Source organism: Arachis hypogaea, chromosome 17 (assembly GCF_003086295.3).
Source record: "Arachis hypogaea cultivar Tifrunner chromosome 17, arahy.Tifrunner.gnm2.J5K5, whole genome shotgun sequence".
NCBI classification, from domain to species: domain Eukaryota; kingdom Viridiplantae; phylum Streptophyta; class Magnoliopsida; order Fabales; family Fabaceae; genus Arachis; species Arachis hypogaea.
Genome location: NC_092052.1, coordinates 120,193,565 through 120,214,675, shown reverse-complemented (window position 1 = coordinate 120,214,675; position 21,111 = coordinate 120,193,565). Strand labels below are relative to the sequence as shown.

Below are 21,111 nucleotides of genomic sequence, written 5' to 3'. Positions count from 1 at the left end.
ACCCTTCATCTTCCTCAACTCCATTAACGTTGACTGAAGTCTGTAACGGTGGTTTGACAAAGCTGACGGCGACTGGGTGGTGGCGGTGGTGTGTTGTGCATATCACTATTGTTGGAGGTAAGTTTACTAATTTTTTTCTGAATTAATTTGGAGGTGAAGATTGAAGTATGACGAACATGCATGTCATGTGTAGGATAGATCAAAGATACTGTGTTGCTAGTATAAGTTAAGTCAGAGTTCTAAAGTGATTTAGGTTGTGCCGTTTCATAATAACATTACCAATGCCGGTGTTAGAAAATTGGATTCTGTTTTAATGTTCTTGTAATGTGTTCATTGCTTATTTAATTTATGATAGATTTTTATTTTGTTATATTTAGATGAGTGAAGACGTGGTACCCGTATTTGACCACGGTGGAAACTTTGTTAGAGACAACAAGGGGGTGCTTGTGTACATCAATGGAGAAGTCAAGAAGTTTTCCCCAATGGATATTGACTTGATATGTTTCTTTGACCTGAAAAATTTTTTTTTAGACTTGGGTTACCATGACTACAAGGCAATATTTTAGTATGATCCTACTTCTGCTGACCTAGAATCCAGTCTTCACCCAATTTATGGAGACAAAAAGATCAGAGCTCTGTAAAAGAACAAAATGCTAAATGAGAATACTAACAAATTCTGCATCGATTTTGACCATTCAATCATGGAAGATACGGAGTTCATTGATGATGATGATGTTAGTGTTGAGGAGGTGGATGTGCAAGAGGTTAGTGCTGAGGATAATGGTGTTGAGAATGATGCAGATGTTGAGAGTTCAGATAGTGATGATGGATATGAGTCAACAGAAGATGCATTGTACAAGCCCCCACCTTCCGGATATGGTTTTTCGGATTCAAGTGAAGAGGAAGAGTCAGTCAGAGCTGGCAAGAAAGGAAAGAATAAGGGGAAGAAGAAATCCCCAATGAAGACCTTGCATAAGAAATCAAAAGTTAGTAAGCATGTTAATGGGCTAGTTGACAAGGACAATGGCAAGTCAAAAAGGACAAGTATTGGAAGAGAAGAGGTAGCTGGACCATCTGTCCACAAAAAGAGTCATGGTGGGCCTGCCAGGCCTAATAAGAGTGATTATGGGCCTGCTGGAACAGAAAAAGTTGTGAATGAACCTTCTAGTGACAACAAAAACAATGCTACACATACTAGTACCAATGAGACTGCATCAAAGTCCAGAAAACCTGCTACACTTGATGAAGAACTTGGTGTGGAGTTATTACCTGAGTCAGATATTGAGTTTGAGTATGAGTCTGAACAATTTTTGACTCCGAAAGACTCAAGTGATGATGGACAAAATGGGTTTGATTGACCTCAGTTTAATCCAAGTGCAGAATTTGGGGAGGTCCAATTTCAGCTGAACATGGAGTTTGAGTCACTTGAACAACTTAAGCAGGCTCTGAAAGACTTCACCATATCAGAGGGTAGGAGGATATTTTACATTAAGAATGATAAGAGAAGGGTCAGAGCTGCTTGTATACATGGAGAATTCATGCCTGAAAAAGAAGTGCAAAAAGTCAAGGCAAAGGCAAGAAAAGCAGCTAAAGAAAAGGCAAAGTTAGAAGCTGCTAAGGAAGCTAATGAAAATGACAAATCTGAAATGGTGGTGGGAATAAATGAGGCTGAAGCTGAAGGTGAAAAAGACAATGAGGTTACTCAGTCTATTATAGAGACCAACTTGACATATAATATTATTAATCAGAGACCTGATTGACTTATAGTATAAATCTTGAAGGACCTATTTGACTTATAACATACATCATAAAGGATTTAATTGTCCTAATAAATTTGCTCATGTATGAGGTTACTCAGCCTGAGGCACCAACTGGAGCTACTGTACCAAATGTTTGAATCAATATAAATGCTGCAACTGTAAGTATGCTTGATAATATTTTTCACTATTAATTCCTAAACACTAGATACTGATAATTTTTTATAATTCTATCAGGGAAGACAAACTCAGCCTCAACAACCTTTTAGACGTCCAAAGCAGACAATAATTAGGCCCAAGAGTCAGAAAAGTGTGAGTGCTAAGACAATAGTAGCTGCAAGTAGTAGCACAACCTTTAGAATGTTCAAATTCATTCCAACTCCCAGACTGAACCTCTCTAAGAAGAAATGATGCTTTCTTAAAATTTATTGTGAAAGGGACAAGACCTTGTTTGTTATTTTGAAGAAAATAGACCTCCACTTTTAATATTTTTTGTGTTACCACTTTATATCAGTGTGTGTAGAAGGAAATAGACCTTCTTTGGTTTGTTAATATTTTGATACAATTTATGTACATGCTCTATGTTGATGCTACTTTATGTTAATATTTTGATACATGATATTTGAATATTCTGGTTTGGATTATATACTATATTTTGTAATATCCACTTGGCCAAGTTACTTTCAATACTCTGATTTGGATATAAACTAGCTTAAATTTAGCATAATTGACAACCTCTAATATTCATTTAACTAAAATGAGCCATTCAAATACAATATTTTTTCAACAAATGTACAATGTTAATTGCTTAAATAACCACCATATAGATACAAAACAAAATCACAACTATAAGTGCACCTATTATTACACTACTAAACAACCTGAAGACACTATCTTTCTTGAGTTTCAAACTATCTTCATTCCTCTTTATTAACATCTCCTCCCAATTGCTTCACTCTCTCCTCCAAGCTATAATTCAAACTTGCACCAAATTCTTCACCCACGCATGTCTCCACAGAGGCCAATCCATTGCTTTCAACTACATCATCCACCAGATACCCAAAAATCTCATCAAACCATACAAAAAAATCACAATAACCTTGCTTTTCCTGCAATCAGAATAACAAAACAAAAATCATAACATTAGTCTTAGTCCCCAATTATCAAAACTATAGCACCACAAAAATCCACCACTCTAAAGTACCTTAAAGTGAAGACAGCCAAAGAACAGCCTATTCGGATTCTCTCCTGTGCGAGACCTGGATATTACGGCATATGTCCTGCACTTGCACTTAGGATGTTCTCTTCTAAGTCGCCCCCTTCGAAAGCCAGTCGAACCGCTGTCAACACTGAAGACATCATCAATAGTTTTCTGACCGCGTCTCCGACTTGCAACTGACATGCTGCCTCCACTCGCCATCACCTTCTTCAAAGCCAAAGACTCTCCCTCATATACTAAGATACATGGGTTGCAGACAAAGAGATAGGGGTTAAAGATGAAGACCTAATTTTATGTTGATCTCCTTTGAAACGGCGACGTATTGTGCCTCTCACGACGCTGCTGTTTTATAACATTGATATGAGAAAGTTTGGGGACTAATCTGTCCCACTCAAAACAACGTCGTTTGAAGAAGCACTTAAACGACGTCGTTTTGGCCACGTGTGCAGGGACCAATGTGTCCTGAAAGTGACGCGTAGCCTTTAACCTGACACGTCACACTGATCACCTCTACGTAGGAAAGAGAGTGTTCAGTTAAATCGGCTAAACCTGGAACAAGAACGTATATGGCATATATTTAATCGGGGAATGGGGACTTAGTTAATTTTTCTGGGAGACAAATCTGTTGGACGGCCAAATCTTTGGGGACCTATTTGGGGTATTACTCTGGTTTGATAGGTATAAGTTAATTTTTGAAGGGAAGAACTCTGCCCTATGAGCGATTCCTATTTTTATCCATAAACGGAAGACAGAAAGTTTTGAACTATATGAAGAAGAATCTATTCAAGGAGAATCCTAGTAAGTCAGACTGCCTCATTCGCTGGAAATCACCGTCGGAAAGTATGATAAAAATCAATGTAGACGGTTCATTTTACTCACATAACAACAATTCCATCTATGATAGAATCTTCATAAATCACTGGGGTAGATTCATAAAACGCTTTTCATGCAATCTTGGAAACTACTCCATAATGCATGCATAATTATGGGTCATAATCAAAGGCCTTCAAATAGCGACGGTAAATGAGTTTCAACAAGTCATCATTGAATCGGATTTACAGATGGCCCTCAATTTTGTCAAAAATGGGTGCCTCAATTCTCATCCTTGTGTGCTATTGCTCAAAAACATTATCATTCTTATGCGCCATTGCTCAAGGACATTGATGACTTGATCCGTTGAAAAATTATATTAGTTCAATTTTTAAATTTTTATTTTATAAGATTAGTTCTAGTTTCATCTATAATTAAAAAAATTGGACAAAAAAATTGATAAACTGACCTCTTGGCCATTTTGAACTACTTGGACTACACAAAGAGCAAAATCGGTGAGAATCGATTTGCTCTAGCCTGATTTTGCAAAAATCAGTAAACCGGCAAGTTTGAGAAATCCGAATTGGCTTAGTATTTATTTATTTTGGGTAAAGTATATTTTTTATTCCTGAAGTTTGACAAAAATTTCAAAAATACCACTAAATTTTATTTTGTTTCAATTTTGTCCCAAAAGCTTTTTATTTGCATCAAATATATTCCTGACGGCTAATTTTTCAAAAAATTTAAGATCAATTCAACAACAATTTCATAAGAACAACCCTCAACACAAGCAAATCAAGCATAATTTTTATGCATTATTGTTAGATTAGTATTAAATTTTTTGAAAATTTAATCGTCGAGGGTATATTTGATGCAAATCGAAAATTTTTGGAACAAAATTAAAACAAAATAAAACTTAGGGGTATTTTTAAAACTTTTGCCAAACTTTAGACACAAAAATATGTTTTACCCATTTATTTTTAACCCCCACTTCAAACGACATCGTTTTGACGTTTTAATTTTTTTTTTTAGAAAAAGCCTAGCTGAATCTGAAGCCCCACCACAGCCCCCAGCTCGCTCTCACACTCTCGTCTCTAACGGCACACCACAGACACACAGGCAGAGCTGGGAGCTCGCCTCGGTTCACGGACACTGCATGCTCGCCGACGTCGCTGCGCCTCTCGCCGGATCCTCCGCGTCGTGTGCTCCTCTCTCCTCCGTCTGAGCTCGGCTGCTCGCGCGTCTCTCGCCTCCGCGTCTGCTCGAGCTGTGCTTCCTGCTCATATCGCCGCCGCGCCTCCCTCGCCTCTCTCCCTCCTCACGTCTCTGCTCGACTTTGCTTCCTGCTCGCGTCTCACCGCGCCTCCCCCGCCTCTCCTCCGTCTCTGTGGGTGGTTGTTGCTGCTCGTCCCTCATCGTCTGTGCCTCCGTGGTTGTTGCTGCCTGCACGCTGCCGTGGGTCGTCCACCTTCTGGAATTGATTCTGCCTCTGCAACAACAGGTAACCATTTTAATTTTTTTTTCCAGTTATTCTAATATTTTATATGCTATATTAATTTTAAGTAGTTGATTCATTGATGTTATTGCTGTTAATTTTATTGTTGGTTGGTTTATGATGCTGATTAGAATATGGCAGTGATTGAAATATTGAATTGGTTTATGAATTTGTTTATGAATGTGAATATGCAGTGGTTTTGCTGATTATGAATATGCTGAGGTTTTGTTGATTGTTGAATTAGTTTATGAATATGTAGTGGTTTTTTGTTGATTGTTGATTGTTGCTCCTTTAACGATTCTGATTGGTTTTGCTGTTAGTTACTTAGTTGATTGATTTTTTTTTTTCTTTTATGGGATTTTAAGATGGCTTCGTCAGAAACACCATCAGAAACATAGTTATTTTTAGAATTAAGATACTATTGTGTGCAATCTCCTTGGAGGCTTGGACATAGTTTATGGATTGTTATTTTTATTGTGTCAAATTAAGATACTATTGTAGTAGTACTTACTAATTTTATGTCTATTTTCGTATTAGTTATTTTTAGAAGTTGAGACTTAATTGTTGTTAAAATGTTAGTGAAGACATGTATTTCAATTAATTTTAAGTTTTTGAAAATTTATATTTTTATTTAAATAAGACCGGGTCAATCAGTTCAATTAGTAACCTATTGGTTGAACCAAAGACTCAATAGCCTGACCGGTTCGATCACTGGGTCAGTTCTAACAACTATGATTTCATCACATCTGGTGTCTTTTCAATGCGAATATTTAAAGCACATGCTGACAAATGAGGCCAATTCCTATAGCTACAGGAAAGCAAACAAGCATCAAGAAGAAGGATATAGAGACACGTGTAGCTCCATTCTGGATTTTAAGGAGATAAAAAAAAGAGTGAAGTCTGATGAATATGTTGAAGCAAGCAGTCGGAAGAATTTGGAAAAGCAGCAGTGGTTATGCTTCAGAAGAAGGAACAAAAATTTTGGCTTGGAGTTATGTTCCTTCGTTCTATTTCCACAATACACAAGTAAACTCTCTTCTGCCTATCATAACTTCTTTTTTGTTTTCTTTCTGGGGGAAAATATTTGCTGGAATTTGAATTATTTATTCATTTAGAATAGCAGAAATCGGCTGAGTGACATGAAGTTGCAAACAGAGTTGAGTGGAAGTGTCGAACTGAGAGACAGTGGAACTTGAATTTTTAAAAAATAAGGTGTCAATAACAAAAATTTTAGATTTTGTAAGTTTGGAGAGTGAAGCTATGGTGTATTGCCTATCACGAAGTTAGAGAGATCTCAGTTGTATAATCAAAATAGGAATTTCACATAGTGTTCGCGCACTGTTCTTGGCATATAGAGATACTATCGATAGTGTGAACTCACAAGGGCATGATTAATTGTGGTTAACTCAGTTTGTTTCCTCGATTATTTCTGTCATTTGTATACTTCATGTAAAGCACTTGTTTCACAAGTTCATTCATTCTACATGTAAGTCTATTTGTCTAGTGACTTTTACACTCTTTATTGCAGAATTGTGCATTTCATCAGGGAGGGTGAACAATTTGTAGTGTTTATATATATATATATATGAATCGTTACCATACCAGTCAGATGATTTGGTTTTAATCATATTCAAGGTTGAAATCAAAACTCAAAAAGATGACATTGAAAATCAATAGCTCTCTGATGAAGATATAGTTCTCAAAATTATGAACTAAAAATATATGAAGTAAAAAAAAAAAAAATCTCATTTCAGTTCACTTGTTTTTCCCAGGCTCATACAGCACCTAGAAGCTTTTTCGGTGTTGAGGATTTCCTTGATGATGACAGCAGCAAACCTTACACTTACCAGAAAGGGAAGAAATCAAAGAATCCGGATAAACATGTATCGTTCAAACAAAGAACTGTTGCATACATGGAGCCTTTTACCCTTGATGTGTTCATCTCAAAGCGTTTTGTGTCGGCTTCGCTCACCCATAGAGTGACAAGCAAACAGGTTGCAGTTTCTGGTACCAACTCCAAGGACATAAAAGCTGTTCTTAAATCTCGTTCAGACATACCAGCTTGCATAGCAATTGGAAGGATTTTGGCCGAAAGAGCAAGAGAAGCTGATGTTTACACTGCCTCTTATACTCCAAGGGATAGGGATAAATTTGAAGGGAAAATCAGAGCTGTAGTTCAATCACTTATTGATAATGGGATTGATGTCAAGGTTTATCTTGATTGAGTTATTATTTATTAACATCTATTTGAGCAAAACTTGCCAACTAAATTATTGAGATTTTAGTTAGGGATGTAGGTTTGGTAAAGTTTTTTAAAGAGGTATAAATATTTTTTGTGTTTGGAAAATAAAAAAGATCACATATCTCTGAAAGCATGTTTGAGGAAGCTTTTTAAAGTTGGTGTTTATTAAAATTAAAAAATCTAATATAATTTTATATATTGATAATATTTAAAATTTGTTTTTGTATTTATTTTTATATGATTTTTTTTAATTTTAAAAGTTATTTTATCAAATACAACTGTTGCTATGTGTTTATTGAAAATTATTTTTAATTTTGTTTATCAAACATAAATGTTATAATTTTTAAAAAGTAAAAACGTTATCAAATAAGAAAATAACCTTCTTATGTGTTTTAAGCTTTCATAATATGTCTATATATAATTATTGAGATTATAGTTACTTATCAAAATACATATCTTGAAATTGAGTTTTATTAATATGAATTTGAATTATATGAATTTATCTCAATTGATGTAATTCATATGTTATGGATTCTCGAGTACAAAAAGAGCTTGATAAAGTTAGTGCAACAACAAATTTGGAGACCCAATCTCAACAGAAGAATGACGGTTCTGCGGTGCAAATCCACAAAGAGACACTTGGAGACAGGGGTCCATCAACGTGAGGTAGAATGATTAAACATTTCAATTATTTAATTTATTTTTTATGGATTGTGACCATTTAAATATTATTAGTTGGAATGTTAAGGGGGCGTCAAATAAGATGTCTCGGGTGCACTGTAAGGAGTTGGTACGAAAATTTCAACCAACTTTTTTTATTTTGGTGGAAACTCATATTGGGTTTGAAACTATGAAAGAATTTTGGGGGAGATTAGGCTATTATCCTGTAGGGATTGTAGATGCTGTTGGACACAAGGGAGGAATTTGGTTCCTCTCTGCTAATTTAAAATTTTCTTGTAAAATTCTTTGGGCTATGAATCAATGTGTAACTTTGGAAATTGATGGTGGTGGGCGAAGATGGATCTGCAGTGCGGTTTATGGCAGCCCTCAAGCCACTAATAGAGTAGAATTATGGAGTCATCTGCTTGATATTGGTTTGTGCATTCAGGACCCGTGGGTGGTGGTTGGGGATTTTAATGATATTTTGAGTGTTCATGAGGTGAAGGGGGTAATTTCTATTCAAATCGCAGTAGTATCTTTGCAAGTACTCTAGATTCTTGTGGTCTTTTTGATCTAACAACCTCTGGAAGACGGTTTACTTGGTTCCGTAAAATTCAAGGAAACAAAAATTGCAAAGAGATTGGATAGAGCTTGCTGTACTACAGAATGGCGCCTTCTTTTTCCAGAAGCTTTTGTTGAAGTTCTCAGTCGTTCCCACTCTGCTCATTGTCCCCTACTTATCCGATGTCAAGGAGTTCCTATTAAGAAAGGAAACCGGCCTTTTAGATTCCAAGCGGCATGGGCAACACATCCTGATTATAAGGCCATTGTTTAGAAATCTTGGGATAGTACAGACTTTGGCATCTATAGGAAGTTGCTGGGGTCCAAGAAGCTTCGTTGGAATTCAACTCTACGGTCTTCGACAATATTTTTATTAAAAAGAGGGAATTGGAGGCTTATTTGAATCGTATTCAACGAAAAATGGAAGCTGACGATGATCCGATTCTGAAGCACAAAGAGGAAGAATTGAGAGCTGAGTATAATATAGTTTTGGCCTAGGAAGAATTGCTTTGGTACCAGAAGTCAAGGGATCAATGGGTTCGGTATGGTGATAGAAATACTAGCTTTTTTCATATGCAAACCATCCTTAGAAGAAAATCTAACAAGGTTCATGGGTTGCTAGTCAGTGATGGGTCTTGGTCTGATGATCCGAAAGTTTTGCAAAGGAAGGTTGTTCATTTCTTCAAAAATATTTTTTGTTCTACTGAGCCTGTTGAGGTTAATTGCATGGGAGAAATTTCTATGACATCTCTTAGCCAGGATGCTTGTGATAATTTGTCTAAACCAGTAACAATGTTGGAGGTTAAAGAAGCTCTGGATAATATGAGCTCGTTCAAAGCTCCTGGGCCGGATGGTTTTCAAGTTTTTTCTTCAAGGAATATTGGGATGTGGTGGGTCATGAGGTATGGCGTACTGTTCAGAAAGATTCTTAGGGGAGACGTTAAGCCATTCTTTGTTGGAAACTTTGATTGTTCTTATCCCTAAGTGCGACCCTCCAACTAGATTGAAGGATTTTCGGCCAATAAGCCTTTGTAATGTAATTTATAAGCTAGTGACTAAAGTGCTGGTTAATAGATTACGACCATTTTTGGATGAGATTGTTAGCCCAACTCATGGAGGGTTTATTCATGGTAGAGGAGCACCTGATAATATTATTGTCGCCCAAGAAGTTCTTCACTTTCTTAAGCGGACAAAGTCTAGAAAAGGAGCTATGGCTTTTAAGATTGATTTAGAAAAGGCTTATGATAGAGTTGATTGGAATTTTCTTGAGCACACTCTTGAATCTTTTGGCTTTCCTTCTCTAATTATTCGGCTTGTAATGAATTGTGTTCAGGCCTTAAATCTTTTCATCCTTTGGAATGGGAATAGATTGGACAGCTTCCAACCTCGCAGAGGGCTCAGGCAATGAGATCTAATTTCTCCGTATTTATTTGTTTTGTGCATGGAGAGATTGGCGTGCTTCATTTCCAAACAAGTTGACGAGGGTATTTGGGATGGTGTGGCTATTTCTAGAGGGGGACCTAGAGTTTCTCACTTGATGTTTGCATATGACCTCCTCCTTTTTTGTAAAGCGAAGAAAAGTCAAGTTCAGAATGTTGTGCACACCTTAGAGTTGTTCTGTAAAGCTTCAGGTATGAAGGTTAACATTGAAAAATCTAAAACTATTTGTTTTAGAAATATCTCTAATAGAAGGAAGGAAATGTTGTCTGGTGTTTCTCATATTCCTTTTACTAGTGACCTAGGCAAATACTTGGGGGTGAACCTTAATCATCCTCGAGCTGCTAGATCTATTTTTTCGGACTCTTTAGAGAAGATCAAGAATAGGCTGGCTAGTTGGAAAGGTCGGCTCCTTAACAGAGCAGGTAGGCTTTGCTTAATTAAATATGTTGCTTCTTCTCTTCCTATTTATCAGATGCAAGTGACTCTTTTTCCTACTTCGGTTTGTCAAAAGATTGATTCTGTGCTTAGACAATTCTTGTGGAAGGGAAATGTGGGGGAGCGTTGCTTAAATTTGGTCAAGTGGAGCAAAGTTGTCACTCCAAGAAAATATGGAGGCTTGGGAATTAGAGATACTCAATGCGTAAATTTTGCTTTACTCGGAAAGCTTGTTTGGCAATTATTGCATAATAAAGATAAGCTTTGGGTAAGAATTATGTTGGCAAAATATTTATCTGGGAGTTCTTGCTTTTCACCCAAATTTTCTAATAATGTTTCAAGCACTTGGCGAGCGATTTATAAGACAATAGAAAAGCTTCGTGATGGTTTTGATTGGTGTACAGGCAGGATGTCTCAATCCTTTTGGTATCATGCTTAGCGACCATGTGGAACGCTAGCTCCTTTGGTTCCTTTTGTGCACATTTTTGACTCTCACTTGAAGTTAGAAGATGTTTGGCACCTTGGGCATTGGCAGTGGGATATTCTTTGCACAATGATTCCGGAAGAAGTTAAACTTGATTTGATGCTCTTTGATCCTATCAAGCAGGCAGGAGATAAAACAGGTTGGTTTTGGAAAAACTCAAATACTCTCACCTACTCGACTAAAAGCCGGTATGAATGGCTATTGAAGAAGAAATTTGGCTGGAATGATAATGAAAATTGGCTTTGGCTTTGGCGCTTGAGAATACTGGAGAAGATAAAGTGTCTGCTCTGGCTTTGCCTCAACAACGGAGTTCCCACAGTTAGTTACCGGTTTCAAAGAGGTATTTCTACTTCTGATTTTTGTCAGAGATGTTATCTTGCTCTAGAGGATATTAACCACTGCTTTAGAACTTGCCAAAAAGCTCGTCAGATTTGGATTAGCTTAAATTTGGAAATGACCGCTGAGGACTCTAATTTGGATTTTGTGTCTTGGATTCGTTCTAACCTCAACAAAAATGAGTTTATCTTTGCAGCGGCCTTTTGGTGGATTTGGAGGGATAGGAACAATGACATCTTCCACCAAGATGATCCATGGAGTAAGGAGAAAATTGTTCACTTAGTTAAACATGCTGCTCGAGATTTCTCTAATGTTGTTATCAACCAAAAACATATTATTCCTTCTTCTTTGAAATATAACTGGGAACCACCTCCAATGAATGTCTGTAAAGTGAACTGCGATGCAAGCGTTTTGAAAATGAGCAATTAGCTGGCTTTGGGTGTATTATTAGAGACAGCATGGGAATTTGGATAAAAGGTTGTTCTGCCAGTATACCTCTTTCTAGTGTTCTCTGTTGGGAGCTTCATGCTATTTGGAGAGGGCTTGTTATGGCTTGGGATTGCGAGTGCAAAGAGGTCATATGTGAAACTGATAATCTTGATGCGTTTCTTCTTGTTTCGCGAGGCACAACCAGCATGATTAGGAATGACTCTGATCTGCTTGACAAAATCAACGAGATGCTCCAGCGCAATTGGACAACTACTTTAGTGCTCATCCAGCGAACAGCAAACAGGGCGGCTGATTTAATGGCTAAGACTGCTGTTTTAAACAAGCAGGTGTATCTAGAGTGGTTACTATCTCCTAATAATTTAGACATTATTATTAGAGAAGAGTACTACTCTTTTTCTTATGTCTTTTTTCTGTGTTATATTCAGTCACCAAAAAAAATTTCATATGTTATGGTAATTTACAGGTAAAATTGAGATTCTCTTAATTTCTTTGTAAAATGTGATTTTTTATTATACACTCTTTAAATAGAACCAAAAAAATATGTAAAAAAATATTAAATAATAAGAGATCATACTTACAAAAAAAATTTTAAAAAAATTAAGAGAATTCACTTCTATAAATTGTGAGGTTGTTAAACATGTAAATGAATTTTTAAAAAAATGAATAATTGCACATTACGGAATTAATTTCACATAGTAATCCATATAACTAGCTTTCATAAAGTTTAAAGCTTTACAATTATGGAAATGTTGGTTTATCAAATAATTAATGCCAAGAAGTTATTAATTCAAAATTTTATTGGCAACATAAAGGTGCCAATTCATTTAATTTTTTATACGATGATTTTAGTAAATCTTAATTATGTGTTTAGTTTTGAATTAAGATATTAATTTTTGTACATTGTTAGTCTAAAAGATTTTTATATAGTCATATCAAATAATTCTATTTGTAACACTTAAAAAAGAAATAAGAATTAAGTCTAACACATTTTGATATAATTTTCTTAAACGAAAAAATGATGAAGAGATGAGAGAGCGAGTAGGCGATACGCGCGAACGTCTGATTTGAGCGGTTGATGCCTCTGCTTGTTTGTTTCTTTCTTACTTAGAACTAACACAAGAGACATGGATAGATAGATGAGTTTCAGTTTCAACCAACTCTTTGTGGCTGTGATGAAAGTAAAAAGTGGAAACAAAACCCAGAGAGAGAGAGAGAGAGATGGAGACTTTACCTCCCGAAATCTGTCTCAAGGTATTCTGTTTCCTGGATCACCACCATCTTGCTCTTGCTCAATTAGGTCAGTTACTCATTCATTACCCTCTTCTTCCTCTTCGATTTTACATCCTTTTCTCTTTCAAATTTTTCTTGAAATTAACGTCTGAAATTCACAATGGAATAGGATGGATCTGAATTTGGTTTTGTTCGGTTCTGTGCATTGGTTGCCTTGGATTATCTATTCCGCTTTTCTATGGTATTGGAATTGGAATTGAATCAGATAGGAAAGTTGCTTGGAAATTAAAAGTGAATATGAATATGCCATTGACTTTTACTCTGCCTTTTGAATTAATACCATTTTATTATCAGTGAAAGAAAAATCGTTTACGATGTATATTTGGATCTCACTAATTGGAATTGAATATTCCGGCTTCTGATATTAACTGTTAATGGAAAACAGCAACATGATTTGGTTGTAGTGTGGTTTTCATAATTTGGGAAGTAAAATATAACTGCTGGAATGTTGCAATTTGTTCCTACAGTGTGCAGGAAGTGGAAGTTCATCGCCTCCGACAACGATCTATGGTCTAATCTTTTTAAGGAAAGATGGGGAGGAAATCATGCTGCTTTCTATGCTCCAATCGGTTCAAAATCTTGGAAGGATGTATATGAGGTTCAAGACCGCTGCGATCGAGTTGGAGTGTAAGTGGTTTAATCAAACTCGTACAACTTAGGTAAACTTGAATCATAATGCTCAATTTGTAAACCCGTAACTCGTAAGAGATCACAGAGTTAATTCGGGAGTTTAATACCGCAGTACTAAAATGAATTTGGAAAATTATTGAAGTCTTATGCAAAGGGAGTGATTTCTTTCTGTTTTTTTTTTCTCCCCATAAAATTAGGGGTTTGAAGATTATTAGAGAAGGTAGCGACTACTATCTTGTTCACCAAGGTGAGATCCAGCGACATCTGGGTTCAAGAAAGAATCAAGAACATGTTAATGGACGCAGCAGCCACACTTTTTGTTCAGAAAATGACTTCATTGGAGAAGGTTCTCTGATTCAAGAGAGATCTCGCCGCGGAATTCTGGACAAGATCCTATTCTTCATTGGGGATTTGGAAGTTGCTTCTGCTGGTGCAAAACGCAGGCGTCCACTCTGAATATCTTCATTGCAATATTCAATTTCACTGTAAAACTACTCTATATGTAACCATTAATTTTATGTATATATATTTATGCACTTATTATTTGTACGATAAAAAATGTATTCAGTTATTGTGAAGCATTTTAATTTGTAGCTTTTTCAGATAATAAGCACACTAATGATAAATGATAGCTAATGCTACTATACATGCGCAGAACATTATAGTATTGTATAATTTTATTAGTTAATTTAAATTGCCATCTCCTTAAAAAGTCATTTCTTGTAATATTGGTATCATTAAGTATTTGATGATATCTATATACCTTTCTCGTATAATTTTGTATTATTGTACTCGTCTAAATTTAGAAGAATGCTGGGAGTCGTCAATATTTATTGTTTTTTGTTATCATCTAGTTATCAATTTAATTCCTCTAGTCTAATAATCTAACATCATATTTTATTTCTATACTTTTAAATATAAATAATTAACTGTTAATAAAAAAAATAAATTCTGATGGTCTCTCTTAACATTCTTCAATTTATAAATGACAATTACCAAACTTCCCTTAAGCTTAAGCTTATATTATACTATCTATTAAATGATATACCATGTATCCCCCACTATATTGGAATGTATGATAGAAACCTCTAGTTAACGGTTTTTTTTTTTTTTTAGTAGGGATTAGTTGATTAGTTAGTTGGAACTTTGAAGAGAATAGAAGCCTGGATCAAAACAACAATAAAGGGTATACAACCATAGGAAGAACTTAGAACTTCTTGTGGCAAAGTGTCCACCTCAAAAAGGTTTCAAAGCCACCAAGAACCATCGCTCAGGGCTAACACTACATCCAGTCATTAATGCACCTTCGGATGATAACATGCATCCTTTCACACTCATGTTCAATACCACAACCAACTTCCTTCCTTCACCGCACAAACCATTTTTCATCAACGAATAGTGGCTTACTGTTAATGGTTAATCTTGGCCTATTACTGGGAGAAAACGCATTGGAACTTTAAACAGCAAGTTTCATCGAATCAACAATAAAATATTACGTATTAAGTGAACAAATTCCACTATCATATAAGTACTTGGCGAAAGTAAAGGCTATATAAAGGATGCATCAATTGAATGGAGAGCAATTTTTCATTACAAAAGGAGAGAGAGAGAGAGAGAGAGAGAGAGAGAGAGAGAGAGAGAGAGAGAGAGAGAGAGAGAGAGAGAGAGAGAGAAATAGTATGGCACATTAGGTAACATATACTATTCCCAACGGGACAAAGTGTGGATCCCGCCCTCAAAAGAATAACATGAGAACTACCAAAACGGAGATTTCTCCTCCAAGTAATATTAATAGCCAATAGGAATCTAATGCACTACGGTATGGATACCAAAAACACTTAAAAAAACAAAAAGAAAAGAAGAAATAGCTCCACCAATCTTTTTTCTGCTTGAATTCCCTTTTTGCCTTGGTTGGTGGACAACAGGTTTATCTTCACACTTAGATCGCATCTTTATGCCAATTAGACAGAAAACTGCCTTATGTAAGTAAATGTTGAAGCAACCGCATTCAGTGCCTCCACAGAAAACTTAAGATAACACCAGTTAGATGTTCAATGGCTCTGATTCAGTGTCCCTTTCCTTCATTTGCCATTCTCCTGCTTCTGTTTCAAACACAAATCCCATCCCCAAGTTAGAAAGCTTTTCTTCCACCAAAAGAGAAAGGGCTATGGATAAAATCATTTCAAGGTTAAAATAAAGTTGCCAAAGGGTGGGTATCTTAGTGTGAGGATCTTACTTGGCTTTTCTGCAATGACCATCAGTCGCCTTTGTAAGATACAGGCAACCATCAGGAAAATTGAGCACATGCCAAACATCACAGTGATAGGGAATGCATCAACCTGCACAGACAAAATACACAATAGTCAAATTACCTTGAACCAAAGGTTTTGAATATATATATATATATATAAGAAAGTGGCAAAATTAGCAACTTACGTTGTACAGCACAACACACACAAAAATGTTCAGAGGAATGCGGAAGAAGTTCATGATTGTGCTCCTAGCCTCCTCCGGAATATATTGAGATCTCATCTTCATAATAGATGGCCAGAATATGCCAACACAACTCTCGAAAGTACAGAAGCCAAGAAGCTGAATGGAACCAGAAAATGAGATGCCTCCACCTTTCTCCTTTGTAGGAGACACAACGAACTGTTCCCAACAAACCAGTCAATTTATAGCAGAATAGTATGCAATGCAAATAACAATACTAAATAGAGCAGGGAAGACTAGCATACAGTGGTCAAAATGGGAAGTATTAGAGAAGCAGCAGAAACTGCAAAAACAATCTGCATGTAGCCCTCTACTCGGAGTGATGCGCGAGCCATCAACCTAGATGCCAGTGAGCTTCCCAACATTGAAGATAACATGAATGTTGCAAAAATAAAACCATGTGGAATTTCTTCATCGTTTGGGCTCAATGCAGGAGTCCATAGGAATACAAAGGTATACATTGAACCTTCAAAGAGAGATTGTATGGCACCCAACAAGGCAATTTTTTCATCTGAAACACACAATATATATTAATAGATGAACATGGGAAACTAGCAAGAGATGAACAAAGTACAATGATATCAACATAAAAAGTAGAACCAGATAAAACATCTGCTTGCATAATTATTGAGGTATGTTTAATAACAACTGCCTTACGGTTACAGAGAAGTTAGTATTTCTCTTCTAGATTTGCATAGTAAATATACATTCCATGTTAGTTAGGACCAGCTTCTAACTGCATGTTAAACACCAGGGACAAGACACAACTCTGATACCAAATATTCCAAGCAACTGCCTCGTGTTTAACAGCAGAGTTGGCTCCTATGGTTAATCATTTACACACTTCACTGCTAGGATGTGATCAAATGCAATGCAACCATTGCAGTACTATAGTGGACAGTGTAATGTGCAGTTTCAAATTTCAAGCATTTACATGGAACTACTGTATAAACATACCAAGAAAAAAATTATCAAAACTTAAGAATCTACCTGATGCAATGGCCACAGCAGCACCCCTGAATTGGGTAAGCAAGTCCTTGTTCTCAGAAGGATCCCCAAAATTTTCAGTCCACGTAGATAAGATGATGGCCATACCAATTGCAAGAAAACATGAAGCAGCATCAAAGGGAGCGACAGGTCCAAGAGACAACGTATCAACAAGAACATTTCCAAACAGCCCAGAGACAATAGCAACAAGACCGTTTCCAAGAAATATAGCTTTTGAAAACGTCAATGATAGCCACTGTTGATCAAAGCCCCTCTGAAAGATAATATTAACAAAAAGCTGAATTGAGGCTCACAAATGCAAGATGTTTACATGCATCATGGATATACTATAATAATTGAGAACATTGCAGAAATGGTTTATCAGCCACATATTTTGATTGTAAATATGTATTGATAAATATACAAAAAACTATATCAATCCAATTTGGTGTGCCAGCCAAAACAATCAAATCAAAATTGTTATTTTGCGGATATAAAACCCACTCATGTGCAATGCATTATTCAAATCATATACAGCCTCCACATACAAATTATATTTTCATATCTGCTGCATTCAGATTACAAGGAACTATTTGTGAGTCAAAATTATCTGGAGGAAAAATATTATCAAAGAAGCATCCGGCAACCGTTAAAAACATTTATTCCTCACCTTGTTGTGCTCAGCAACAAGCCACGATTCAAATGCTGAAAACAGAAGTGAAGTGGCAATACCTCCCAAAACACGGCCCAACATGAGTACTTTGTATTGTGGAGAATGCTTGGTGATGCAACTCAGGATGTAGGTTATGCAATAGGTCACACAGGCCCTCTTACGCCCCCTGATTTTCGAGTAAGAAGCATGAGATACCCCGAAAAAGTGCTATGACATTTCCACAAGAAGATGCACTCGGGATAAAAGAAAAAAACTCACTGTTTGTCAGCTAGAGATCCCACAATTGTTCCAAAGAGCATGGAAGACCCAAAACCAGCAATGAAAAGCTGTCCTATCTCTCCTTTCCCGTAGCCATATGTACTGTAAAGGTAGTACACATATGGACCTTGCAACCAATCTCCAGCTGTAACCATACAAACAGCAACCCATTAGACTACCAAAAACACTTACAATGGTAACTCGGCTACTTGAAGAATTTCAATTTAAGCATCCCCCTCATCCCTCACCAAACATTACTATAGTTTGATTTATCTATCCATAAATAGAGTGGCAAAACTTAACAATCTTGGTAAAAGAAAAAATAATTAAGCACAGTGTATAAGCGAATTGTAGATACTACAATTCCACATCCTTTTCAGTTTTCACATAAAAAAAAAAGAGAAAAGAAAAGTAGAATTAAAACATAAATGCAAATCACAGTTGCCACAACCACGAGATACATCACTACTATCAGCAGGAACCAAACTCGCTCAGATATAATTAAGATCCGTCTCAGATAAATGTTTGATTCCTCCCTTACAATTTCACAATGAAATTGACGGTGAGTCGAGTAGCAAAAACACAATTGCTTTGTAAAGATCTATAAAATAATAATAATTAATATTCTGCCATCGTGAAAGAAAACAAAAAAGGAAATAAATAAATAATTAAATATGAGACACTGGATAAGCATTAGTTATTTATTTTCCTAGAACAATTAAATGCCGAAGAAAACACTACCTAACTCACTCATTCTCTTTCTCTTTCTGTCCCCATTCGATCGAATTTCAATTTCAATTTCAGGAACGAAACTAAGAATCCAGACAGTGTTGCGGAAAAAGCACGTCCAGTTCGAAAGCGAATATGAAAACCTCAAGACAGATCAAGGAAGGAAAATGACAGGACGTACAGATCGAGAAGGAGAAATGGCGCAATGGCGCGAGATCCCTCTCGATCTGAGAGAAGAAGGAAGAGAGAAAGCAGATCTAAGGTAAAAGCGTACCCATCATGAGGGAATACACGATAAGGTAATTGTTCTTGAAGGAATTGAAGGCGGAAGATGTGTTGATTCTGTCCTTGTTGCTCTTGCTCAGCTCCAGTGCCGCCACCACCGCGGCCAATACACCAAAGACCATGTAGTAGAACACCTCCATTTTCGAACAAGAAGAAAGAGGAAGAAAGGAATGAGAATGGGAATGAGAACGCGCCCAGGGGAAGCAGTAAGCAGAGTACGGACGATTTTCTTTCTTGTTCTGTGAGAGTTGAGAGAGAGAGAGAGAAACAATGGGAGGTGAGATTATATATACTTATATAGTGTTTCTGCCTCAGTGAGGGAGCTATGATCCTGTGTTACGCTGCTGCTATACTAATCCTGCTACTCCCTCGCCCTCGCACCATGCCTTGTACCTTACTAACATTTATTTATTCAATTAAAATATTGCCATATTTAATTAATATTAGGTTGATTTACCTATTAAGAAAATGGTTTTTAGAATCTCCTATTAAGAAAATGGTTTTTAGAATCTCCATCTACTTTTAAGATTAATTGTAATGTTAAGTATTCTGATTCAAGTGATAGTGTTAGTTTTACTTGTATTATTAGAGATTGTAATGAAAATTGACAAAGAAGGTGTTTAAGAATGATTAAAAGTAATAGTATTTTTCAAAGAGAATTGTTTATTATTTGAAGAAGATATCTCTTAGTTTGGTATATGGGTCAACGAGATGTTATTTATGAAACAGATTGTATAAAAATTTTAATCTTGTTACTAATCACCAAGATAATTTTGGATTTATTGATCTGTGAATACTCAAAATAAGAAATATCATGAATTGACATTGGCATGTTGACTTTTGTTTGATTAAAAGAGATGCAAACACAGTGATAGACACTATGATAAAAATGATGATAAAATTACAACTTCATCGTGTGAAACTTTATTCACTTTATAAGGAGTTTAAAAGTAGTCTTAGATAAAACTGTATATTTAAACAATTTCTTTATTTTGTTTAGTTTATTTAAGTCACAACAAAAACTAATAAAATAATATTCCATTATTAATGTTATGTTTTATTAATTCATTGACTCCAAGTGTGACAAATGGCAAATAAATATAGTCTTTCTAATTTTAGTTTGATTTTATTTGATTGATAGTATAAAATTTATACAGTCGTATAATAATATTCGTTTTTTAATAATTATTTACACAATTAATATTTAATAATTATTTTTACTGATTTTATGTTAAATACTTAAATACATATATAAAATTATTTTATACTAAAAATACATCAAAATTAAATTCTTTCAATTACATTCCCCTTTCATATTTGTTCTCCATTACAATGGTCAAGTTTCACACTTTCACTCACGATTTTCATGATATCTATTTAAAAAATAAAATAAAATAAATGCATATTAAGTTATTAACTCTCGATACATGATACAATTTATATTTTTATTGAGCGATGTGGATTATTTTAGTGTAAAATAGTTTTGCATGATGAGTCAATTAAGTATTTTTTGTATAAATAGCATGGCTGTAAATTGTAATATAAAATTTTGTTCTAAATCTTGACTAATTATATTGTATTGTAGACATCAGGTTCATTGTTTAGTTATTAAATTTATAAACTTATAATAAATATAATATTAGTCAATATAATAAATATTTTATTCTTTAACCTAGAAATTTTTGGATTTAAATCTTATAAATCATAAATATATTTTTTATTTATATATAATATGGAGAGTATTAGAAAAAAATATATGTCAAACTTTTCTCCAGTTTTATTATATATAATAGATAAAATAAAAAAATAAAATAATTTAATTAACTGAATATATAAATTAATTTTCATTATCAATATATTACAGTTGAAAGTTGTAA

The 21,111-nt window shown here is 35.3% G+C and overlaps 3 protein-coding genes across 4 annotated transcripts; 2 read left to right on the top strand and 1 right to left on the bottom strand.

The window, feature by feature from the left end:
• Window positions 1-4,792: 4,792 nt before the first annotated feature.
• LOC112766277 (uncharacterized) lies at window positions 4,793-7,551 on the top strand. The gene is made up of 3 exons (XM_025812183.3): window positions 4,793-5,287; window positions 6,090-6,307; window positions 7,054-7,551. Exons 2-3 carry the CDS (start codon window positions 6,185-6,187, stop codon window positions 7,504-7,506), a joined length of 576 nt encoding a protein of 191 aa, XP_025667968.1. The 5' UTR covers window positions 4,793-5,287; window positions 6,090-6,184; the 3' UTR covers window positions 7,507-7,551.
• A 5,324-nt stretch (window positions 7,552-12,875) lies between these two features.
• On the top strand, window positions 12,876-14,521 carry LOC112766701 (uncharacterized). The gene is made up of 3 exons (XM_025812597.3): window positions 12,876-13,186; window positions 13,647-13,806; window positions 14,007-14,521. The coding sequence occupies exons 1-3, from the start codon at window positions 13,108-13,110 to the stop codon at window positions 14,263-14,265; spliced, it is 498 nt and encodes a 165-aa protein (XP_025668382.1). The 5' UTR covers window positions 12,876-13,107; the 3' UTR covers window positions 14,266-14,521.
• Window positions 14,522-15,358: 837 nt separating this feature from the next.
• Window positions 15,359-19,616, bottom strand: LOC112764080 (uncharacterized). Of its 2 annotated transcripts, none has more exons than XM_025809604.3 (8): window positions 19,224-19,616; window positions 18,221-18,365; window positions 17,960-18,128; window positions 17,293-17,563; window positions 16,548-16,813; window positions 16,246-16,461; window positions 16,046-16,148; window positions 15,359-15,911 (listed from the first exon to the last, which is right to left on the bottom strand). In XM_025809604.3, exons 1-8 carry the CDS (start codon window positions 19,372-19,374, stop codon window positions 15,853-15,855), a joined length of 1,380 nt encoding a protein of 459 aa, XP_025665389.1. In that variant the 5' UTR covers window positions 19,375-19,616; the 3' UTR covers window positions 15,359-15,852. The 2 variants fall into 2 exon arrangements, with proteins under 2 accessions (XP_025665389.1, XP_029150297.1); XM_029294464.2 differs by having other exon boundaries at window positions 18,962-19,503.
• Window positions 19,617-21,111: the final 1,495 nt, after the last annotated feature.

Coding starts and splice junctions, on each gene's coding strand:
- LOC112764080 (XM_025809604.3), bottom strand. CDS start 19,374: ATGGAGGTGTTCTACTACATGGTCTTTGGTGTATTGGCCGCGGTGGTG. Junction 17,564..17,959: donor TTGTTGCTGAGCACAACAAG/GTGAGGAATAAA, acceptor ATTATCTTTCAG/AGGGGCTTTGATCAACAGTG. Junction 15,912..16,045: donor GGTCATTGCAGAAAAGCCAA/GTAAGATCCTCA, acceptor TGTTTGAAACAG/AAGCAGGAGAATGGCAAATG.
- LOC112766277 (XM_025812183.3), top strand. CDS start 6,185: ATGAATATGTTGAAGCAAGCAGTCGGAAGAATTTGGAAAAGCAGCAGT. Junction 6,308..7,053: donor TCTATTTCCACAATACACAA/GTAAACTCTCTT, acceptor TGTTTTTCCCAG/GCTCATACAGCACCTAGAAG.
- LOC112766701 (XM_025812597.3), top strand. CDS start 13,108: ATGGAGACTTTACCTCCCGAAATCTGTCTCAAGGTATTCTGTTTCCTG. Junction 13,187..13,646: donor TCTTGCTCTTGCTCAATTAG/GTCAGTTACTCA, acceptor TTGTTCCTACAG/TGTGCAGGAAGTGGAAGTTC. Junction 13,807..14,006: donor CGCTGCGATCGAGTTGGAGT/GTAAGTGGTTTA, acceptor CCATAAAATTAG/GGGTTTGAAGATTATTAGAG.